At 42.5% G+C, this 9,275-nt stretch overlaps 1 protein-coding gene across 1 annotated transcript in view; it reads right to left on the reverse strand.

Annotated features, from left to right (window-relative positions):
* Positions 1-8,892, reverse strand: part of LOC306922144 (BTB/POZ domain-containing protein 3-like) — a gene marked incomplete at its 5' end in the record, with an annotated part of 28,137 nt that extends 19,245 nt beyond the window's left edge. Inside the window, one exon of the mRNA XM_079499539.1 lies at positions 8,727-8,892. Within this exon, the coding sequence (XP_079355665.1) occupies positions 8,727-8,892 (166 nt within the window). The remainder of the gene's footprint in view (positions 1-8,726) is intronic.
* Positions 8,893-9,275: the final 383 nt, after the last annotated feature.

Consider the following 9,275-nt stretch of genomic DNA (forward strand, 5'->3'; position numbering starts at 1 on the left):
CATATACATATAGAGACTAAAGGGGTTCCCGTCCAGAGTGGGTTCATATACATATAGAGACTAAAGGGGTTCCCGTCCAGAGTGGGTTCATATACATATAGAGACTAAAGGGGTTCCCGTCCAGAGTGGGTTCATATACATATAGAGACTAAAGGGGTTCCCGTCCAGAGTGGGTTCATATACATATAGAGACTAAAGGGGTTCCCGTCCAGAGTGGGTTCATATACATATAGAGACTAAAGGGGTTCCCGTCCAGAGTGGGTTCATATACATATAGAGACTAAAGGGGTTCCCGTCCAGAGTGGGTTCATATACATATAGAGACTAAAGGGGTTCCCGTCCAGAGTGGGTTCATATACATATAGAGACTAAAGGGGTTCCCGTCCAGAGTGGGTTCATATACATATAGAGACTAAAGGGGTTCCCGTCCAGAGTGGGTTCATATACATATAGAGACTAAAGGGGTTCCTGTCCAGAGTGGGTTCATATACATATAGAGACTAAAGGGGTTCCTGTCCAGAGTGGGTTCATATACATATAGAGACTAAAGGGGTTCCTGTCCAGAGTGGGTTCATATACATATAGAGACTAAAGGGGTTCCTGTCCAGAGTGGGTTCATATACATATAGAGACTAAAGGGGTTCCCGTCCAGAGTGGGTTCATATACATATAGAGACTAAAGGGGTTCCCGTCCAGAGTGGGTTCATATACATATAGAGACTAAAGGGGTTCCCGTCCAGAGTGGGTTCATATACATATAGAGACTAAAGGGGTTCCCGTCCAGAGTGGGTTCATATACATATAGAGACTAAAGGGGTTCCCGTCCAGAGTGGGTTCATATACATATAGAGACTAAAGGGGTTCCCGTCCAGAGTGGGTTCATATACATATAGAGACTAAAGGGGTTCCCGTCCAGAGTGGGTTCATATACATATAGAGACTAAAGGGGTTCCCGTCCAGAGTGGGTTCATATACATATAGAGACTAAAGGGGTTCCCGTCCAGAGTGGGTTCATATACATATAGAGACTAAAGGGGTTCCCGTCCAGAGTGGGTTCATATACATATAGAGACTAAAGGGGTTCCTGTCCAGAGTGGGTTCATATACATATAGAGACTAAAGGGGTTCCCGTCCAGAGTGGGTTCATATACATATAGAGACTAAAGGGGTTCCTGTCCAGAGTGGGTTCATATACATATAGAGACTATATGACTAAAGGGGTTCCTGTCCAGAGTGGGTTCATATACATATAGAGACTATATGACTAAAGGGGTTCCCGTCCAGAGTGGGTTCATATACATATAGAGACTAAAGGGGTTCCCGTCCAGAGTGGGTTCATATACATATAGAGACTAAAGGGGTTCCCGTCCAGAGTGGGTTCATATACATATAGAGACTAAAGGGGTTCCCGTCCAGAGTGGGTTCATATACATATAGAGACTAAAGGGGTTCCCGTCCAGAGTGGGTTCATATACATATAGAGACTAAAGGGGTTCCTGTCCAGAGTGGGTTCATATACATATAGAGACTATATGACTAAAGGGGTTCCCGTCCAGAGTGGGTTCATATACATATAGAGACTAAAGGGGTTCCTGTCCAGAGTGGGTTCATATACATATAGAGACTAAAGGGGTTCCTGTCCAGAGTGGGTTCATATACATATAGAGACTAAAGGGGTTCCCGTCCAGAGTGGGTTCATATACATATAGAGACTAAAGGGGTTCCTGTCCAGAGTGGGTTCATATACATATAGAGACTATATGACTAAAGGGGTTCCTGTCCAGAGTGGGTTCATATACATATAGAGACTATATGACTAAAGGGGTTCCCGTCCAGAGGGGGTTCATATACATATAGAGACTAAAGGGGTTCCCGTCCAGAGTGGGTTCATATACATATAGAGACTAAAGGGGTTCCTGTCCAGAGTGGGTTCATATACATATAGAGACTAAAGGGGTTCCTGTCCAGAGTGGGTTCATATACATATAGAGACTAAAGGGGTTCCCGTCCAGAGTGGGTTCATATACATATAGAGACTAAAGGGGTTCCCGTCCAGAGTGGGTTCATATACATATAGAGACTAAAGGGGTTCCCGTCCAGAGTGGGTTCATATACATATAGAGACTAAAGGGGTTCCCGTCCAGAGTGGGTTCATATACATATAGAGACTAAAGGGGTTCCTGTCCAGAGTGGGTTCATATACATATAGAGACTAAAGGGGTTCCTGTCCAGAGTGGGTTCATATACATATAGAGACTAAAGGGGTTCCCGTCCAGAGTGGGTTCATATACATATAGAGACTAAAGGGGTTCCCGTCCAGAGTGGGTTCATATACATATAGAGACTAAAGGGGTTCCCGTCCAGAGTGGGTTCATATACATATAGAGACTAAAGGGGTTCCCGTCCAGAGTGTGGGTTCATATACATATAGAGACTAAAGGGGTTCCTGTCCAGAGTGGGTTCATATACATATAGAGACTAAAGGGGTTCCTGTCCAGAGTGGGTTCATATACATATAGAGACTAAAGGGGTTCCTGTCCAGAGTGGGTTCATATACATATAGAGACTAAAGGGGTTCCTGTCCAGAGTGGGTTCATATACATATAGAGACTAAAGGGGTTCCTGTCCAGAGTGGGTTCATATACATATAGAGACTATATGACTAAAGGGGTTCCTGTCCAGAGTGGGTTCATATACATATAGAGACTATATGACTAAAGGGGTTCCCGTCCAGAGGGGGTTCATATACATATAGAGACTAAAGGGGTTCCCGTCCAGAGTGGGTTCATATACATATAGAGACTAAAGGGGTTCCCGTCCAGAGTGGGTTCATATACATATAGAGACTAAAGGGGTTCCCGTCCAGAGTGGGTTCATATACATATAGAGACTAAAGGGGTTCCCGTCCAGAGTGGGTTCATATACATATAGAGACTAAAGGGGTTCCTGTCCAGAGTGGGTTCATATACATATAGAGACTAAAGGGGTTCCTGTCCAGAGTGGGTTCATATACATATAGAGACTAAAGGGGTTCCCGTCCAGAGTGGGTTCATATACATATAGAGACTAAAGGGGTTCCCGTCCAGAGTGGGTTCATATACATATAGAGACTAAAGGGGTTCCCGTCCAGAGTGGGTTCATATACATATAGAGACTAAAGGGGTTCCCGTCCAGAGTGGGTTCATATACATATAGAGACTAAAGGGGTTCCCGTCCAGAGTGGGTTCATATACATATAGAGACTAAAGGGGTTCCTGTCCAGAGTGGGTTCATATACATATAGAGACTAAAGGGGTTCCTGTCCAGAGTGGGTTCATATACATATAGAGACTAAAGGGGTTCCTGTCCAGAGTGGGTTCATATACATATAGAGACTAAAGGGGTTCCTGTCCAGAGTGGGTTCATATACATATAGAGACTAAAGGGGTTCCCGTCCAGAGTGGGTTCATATACATATAGAGACTAAAGGGGTTCCCGTCCAGAGTGGGTTCATATACATATAGAGACTAAAGGGGTTCCCGTCCAGAGTGGGTTCATATACATATAGAGACTAAAGGGGTTCCCGTCCAGAGTGGGTTCATATACATATAGAGACTAAAGGGGTTCCTGTCCAGAGTGGGTTCATATACATATAGAGACTAAAGGGGTTCCCGTCCAGAGTGGGTTCATATACATATAGAGACTAAAGGGGTTCCTGTCCAGAGTGGGTTCATATACATATAGAGACTAAAGGGGTTCCTGTCCAGAGTGGGTTCATATACATATAGAGACTAAAGGGGTTCCTGTCCAGAGTGGGTTCATATACATATAGAGACTAAAGGGGTTCCCGTCCAGAGTGGGTTCATATACATATAGAGACTAAAGGGGTTCCCGTCCAGAGTGGGTTCATATACATATAGAGACTAAAGGGGTTCCCGTCCAGAGTGGGTTCATATACATATAGAGACTAAAGGGGTTCCTGTCCAGAGTGGGTTCATATACATATAGAGACTAAAGGGGTTCCTGTCCAGAGTGGGTTCATATACATATAGAGACTAAAGGGGTTCCTGTCCAGAGTGGGTTCATATACATATAGAGACTAAAGGGGTTCCCGTCCAGAGTGGGTTCATATACATATAGAGACTAAAGGGGTTCCCGTCCAGAGTGGGTTCATATACATATAGAGACTAAAGGGGTTCCCGTCCAGAGTGGGTTCATATACATATAGAGACTAAAGGGGTTCCCGTCCAGAGTGGGTTCATATACATATAGAGACTAAAGGGGTTCCTGTCCAGAGTGGGTTCATATACATATAGAGACTAAAGGGGTTCCCGTCCAGAGTGGGTTCATATACATATAGAGACTAAAGGGGTTCCTGTCCAGAGTGGGTTCATATACATATAGAGACTAAAGGGGTTCCCGTCCAGAGTGGGTTCATATACATATAGAGACTAAAGGGGTTCCCGTCCAGAGTGGGTTCATATACATATAGAGACTAAAGGGGTTCCCGTCCAGAGTGGGTTCATATACATATAGAGACTAAAGGGGTTCCCGTCCAGAGTGGGTTCATATACATATAGAGACTAAAGGGGTTCCCGTCCAGAGTGGGTTCATATACATATAGAGACTAAAGGGGTTCCCGTCCAGAGTGGGTTCATATACATATAGAGACTAAAGGGGTTCCCGTCCAGAGTGGGTTCATATACATATAGAGACTAAAGGGGTTCCTGTCCAGAGTGGGTTCATATACATATAGAGACTAAAGGGGTTCCCGTCCAGAGTGGGTTCATATACATATAGAGACTAAAGGGGTTCCCGTCCAGAGTGGGTTCATATACATATAGAGACTAAAGGGGTTCCTGTCCAGAGTGGGTTCATATACATATAGAGACTAAAGGGGTTCCTGTCCAGAGGGGGTTCATATACATATAGAGACTAAAGGGGTTCCCGTCCAGAGTGGGTTCATATACATATAGAGACTAAAGGGGTTCCCGTCCAGAGTGGGTTCATATACATATAGAGACTAAAGGGGTTCCCGTCCAGAGTGGGTTCATATACATATAGAGACTAAAGGGGTTCCCGTCCAGAGTGGGTTCATATACATATAGAGACTAAAGGGGTTTCTGTCCAGAGTGGGTTCATATACATATAGAGACTAAAGGGGTTCCCGTCCAGAGTGGGTTCATATACATATAGAGACTAAAATCTAAATTTGCTGCCCAAAACAACACTGGTTGAGGTGTTGTATTCATGCCTGTGGCACGCAAGCATAACCTGACTCCGCCAGATGGTGGCAGTATTGAGTTCACCAATTCCCTCCTCCTGCCTGCATCTGGGCTCTCAAGCAGAAACGATGAACCCGGAAGCAGCGGGACAACAATCTGATATCTCCATAATCATTTAGAGTTGTAGTCTTTAGTTAGGTTGTGTTTACATTAGAGTTGTAGTCCTGTTAGGTTGTGTTTACATTAGAGTTGTAGTCTTTAGTTAGGTTGTGTTTACATTAGAGTTGTAGTCCTGTTAGGTTGTGTTTACATTAGAGTTGTAGTCTTGTTAGGTTGTGTTTACATTAGAGTTGTAGTCTTTAGTTAGGTTGTGTTTACATTAGAGTTGTAGTCCTGTTAGGTTGTGTTTACATTAGAGTTGTAGTCCTGTTAGGTTGTGTTTACATTAGAGTTGTAGTCCTGTTAGGTTGTGTTTACATTAGAGTTGTAGTCCTGTTAGGTTGTGTTTACATTAGAGTTGTAGTCCTGTTAGGTTGTGTTTACATTAGAGTTGTAGTCCTGTTAGGTTGTGTTTACATTAGAGTTGTAGTCCTGTTAGGTTGTGTTTACATTAGAGTTGTAGTCCTGTTAGGTTGTGTTTACATTAGAGTTGTAGTCCTGTTAGGTTGTGTTTACATTAGAGTTGTAGTCCTGTTAGGTTGTGTTTACATTAGAGTTGTAGTCCTGTTAGGTTGTGTTTACATTAGAGTTGTAGTCTTTAGTTAGGTTGTGTTTACATTAGAGTTGTAGTCCTGTTAGGTTGTGTTTACATTAGAGTTGTAGTCCTGTTAGGTTGTGTTTACATTAGAGTTGTAGTCCTGTTAGGTTGTGTTTACATTAGAGTTGTAGTCCTGTTAGGTTGTGTTTACATTAGAGTTGTAGTCCTGTTAGGTTGTGTTTACATTAGAGTTGTAGTCCTGTTAGGTTGTGTTTACATTAGAGTTGTAGTCTTTAGTTAGGTTGTGTTTACATTAGAGTTGTAGTCCTGTTAGGTTGTGTTTACATTAGAGTTGTAGTCCTGTTAGGTTGTGTTTACATTAGAGTTGTAGTCCTGTTAGGTTGTGTTTACATTAGAGTTGTAGTCCTGTTAGGTTGTGTTTACATTAGAGTTGTAGTCCTGTTAGGTTGTGTTTACATTAGAGTTGTAGTCTTTAGTTAGGTTGTGTTTACATTAGAGTTGTAGTCCTGTTAGGTTGTGTTTACATTAGAGTTGTAGTCCTGTTAGGTTGTGTTTACATTAGAGTTGTAGTCTTTAGTTAGGTTGTGTTTACATTAGAGTTGTAGTCCTGTTAGGTTGTGTTTACATTAGAGTTGTAGTCCTGTTAGGTTGTGTTTACATTAGAGTTGTAGTCCTGTTAGGTTGTGTTTACATTAGAGTTGTAGTCCTGTTAGGTTGTGTTTACATTAGAGTTGTAGTCCTGTTAGGTTGTGTTTACATTAGAGTTGTAGTCCTGTTAGGTTGTGTTTACATTAGAGTTGTAGTCTTTAGTTAGGTTGTGTTTACATTAGAGTTGTAGTCCTGTTAGGTTGTGTTTACATTAGAGTTGTAGTCCTGTTAGGTTGTGTTTACATTAGAGTTGTAGTCCTGTTAGGTTGTGTTTACATTAGAGTTGTAGTCCTGTTAGGTTGTGTTTACATTAGAGTTGTAGTCCTGTTAGGTTGTGTTTACATTAGAGTTGTAGTCTTTAGTTAGGTTGTGTTTACATTAGAGTTGTAGTCCTGTTAGGTTGTGTTTACATTAGAGTTGTAGTCCTGTTAGGTTGTGTTTACATTAGAGTTGTAGTCTTTAGTTAGGTTGTGTTTACATTAGAGTTGTAGTCCTGTTAGGTTGTGTTTACATTAGAGTTGTAGTCCTGTTAGGTTGTGTTTACATTAGAGTTGTAGTCCTGTTAGGTTGTGTTTACATTAGAGTTGTAGTCCTGTTAGGTTGTGTTTACATTAGAGTTGTAGTCCTGTTAGGTTGTGTTTACATTAGAGTTGTAGTCCTGTTAGGTTGTGTTTACATTAGAGTTGTAGTCTTTAGTTAGGTTGTGTTTACATTAGAGTTGTAGTCCTGTTAGGTTGTGTTTACATTAGAGTTGTAGTCCTGTTAGGTTGTGTTTACATTAGAGTTGTAGTCCTGTTAGGTTGTGTTTACATTAGAGTTGTAGTCCTGTTAGGTTGTGTTTACATTAGAGTTGTAGTCCTGTTAGGTTGTGTTTACATTAGAGTTGTAGTCCTGTTAGGTTGTGTTTACATTAGAGTTGTAGTCCTGTTAGGTTGTGTTTACATTAGAGTTGTAGTCCTGTTAGGTTGTGTTTACATTAGAGTTGTAGTCTTTAGTTAGGTTGTGTTTACATTAGAGTTGTAGTCCTGTTAGGTTGTGTTTACATTAGAGTTGTAGTCCTGTTAGGTTGTGTTTACATTAGAGTTGTAGTCCTGTTAGGTTGTGTTTACATTAGAGTTGTAGTCCTGTTAGGTTGTGTTTACATTAGAGTTGTAGTCTTGTTAGGTTGTGTTTACATTAGAGTTGTAGTCCTGTTAGGTTGTGTTTACATTATAGTTGTAGTCCTGTTAGGTTGTGTTTACATTAGAGTTGTAGTGCTGTTAGGTTGTGTTTACATTAGAGTTGTAGTCCTGTTAGGTTGTGTTTACATTAGAGTTGTAGTCCTGTTAGGTTGTGTTTACATTAGAGTTGTAGTCCTGTTAGGTTGTGTTTACATTAGAGTTGTAGTCTTTAGTTAGGTTGTGTTTACATTAGAGTTGTAGTCCTGTTAGGTTGTGTTTACATTAGAGTTGTAGTCCTGTTAGGTTGTGTTTACATTAGAGTTGTAGTCCTGTTAGGTTGTGTTTACATTAGAGTTGTAGTCCTGTTAGGTTGTGTTTACATTAGAGTTGTAGTCCTGTTAGGTCTTCTGAGGGGGTCCCTGCAGGAACAACATATTTAATATATGTATTAATGTATTTATGAATGTATTTCTGTATCTCCAGGGTTCAGTTTAAACATTCATCTATTTATTCATGTATTTATTAATGTATGTATTAATGTATTTCTCAGGGTTCAGTATGTATTAATGTATGTATTCATGTATTTATTGATGTATTTCTGTCTCCAGGGTTCAGTCTAAACAACGACATCTACCAGATGCTGGTTGCCAGATACTCTGACCCTGACATGACCGTCGACTTTGACAACTTTGTGGCCTGTTTGATGAGACTGGAGACCATGTTCAGTATGTCATTATTATTATTACTAGAATTTCGCCGCCCTTTGGGCGGCTCATCCTAAAGTTACGTGGCAGTGCAATATGGGAAGAAGGAAATTACGGGAGTTGACAGACTCCACATGTAGTAACGGATGGGTTATTAATTATTATGTGTTGTTGCGCGCGCGCGCACACACACACGCACACACACACTCACTCGCGCACTTGTCAATTCAAGTCCCCCCGGCCCCGCGATGCGATACAAAAATCCTCCACAGTGCAGTGTGAAGTTGTGAACCCGTGGCACTGATGCGAGGTCCATGTTGTACGGCAGCTGCTTTAGCTGCGTTCACCAAGCGTAGTTGTATGGCGTTTGCCGTGCGGTAGGCGAGAGATGCCTTCTTCGGATTGTTGCCGACGTGTTGTTGCCGACGTGTTGTTGCTGGCGGCGCCGTGGCCGTCATGGTTCCTTATTAGTGTAGTCTAGTCAACACGACGTGTTGTTGCTGGCGGCGCCGTGGCCGTCATGGTTCCTTATTAGTGTAGTCTAGTCAACACGACGTGTTGTTGCTGGCGGCGCCGTGGCCGTCATGGTTCCTTATTAGTGTAGTCTAGTCAACACGACGTGGTGTTTGTTTGTCGATGCTACTGTTACTGAGGTGGAGTGATCGCCACAGCAACCATAGGGGGAGGGGGAGGGGGAGCTGGTGGAGTGATCGCCACAGCAACCATAGGGGGAGGGGGAGGGGGAGCTGGTGGAGTGATCGCCACAGCAACCATAGGGGGAGGGGGAGGGGGAGCTGGTGGAGTGATCGCCACAGCAACCATAGGGGGAGGGGGAGGGGGA

Source organism: Electrona antarctica (assembly GCF_951216825.1).
Source record: "Electrona antarctica genome assembly, chromosome: 4".
NCBI lineage: Eukaryota > Metazoa > Chordata > Actinopteri > Myctophiformes > Myctophidae > Electrona > Electrona antarctica.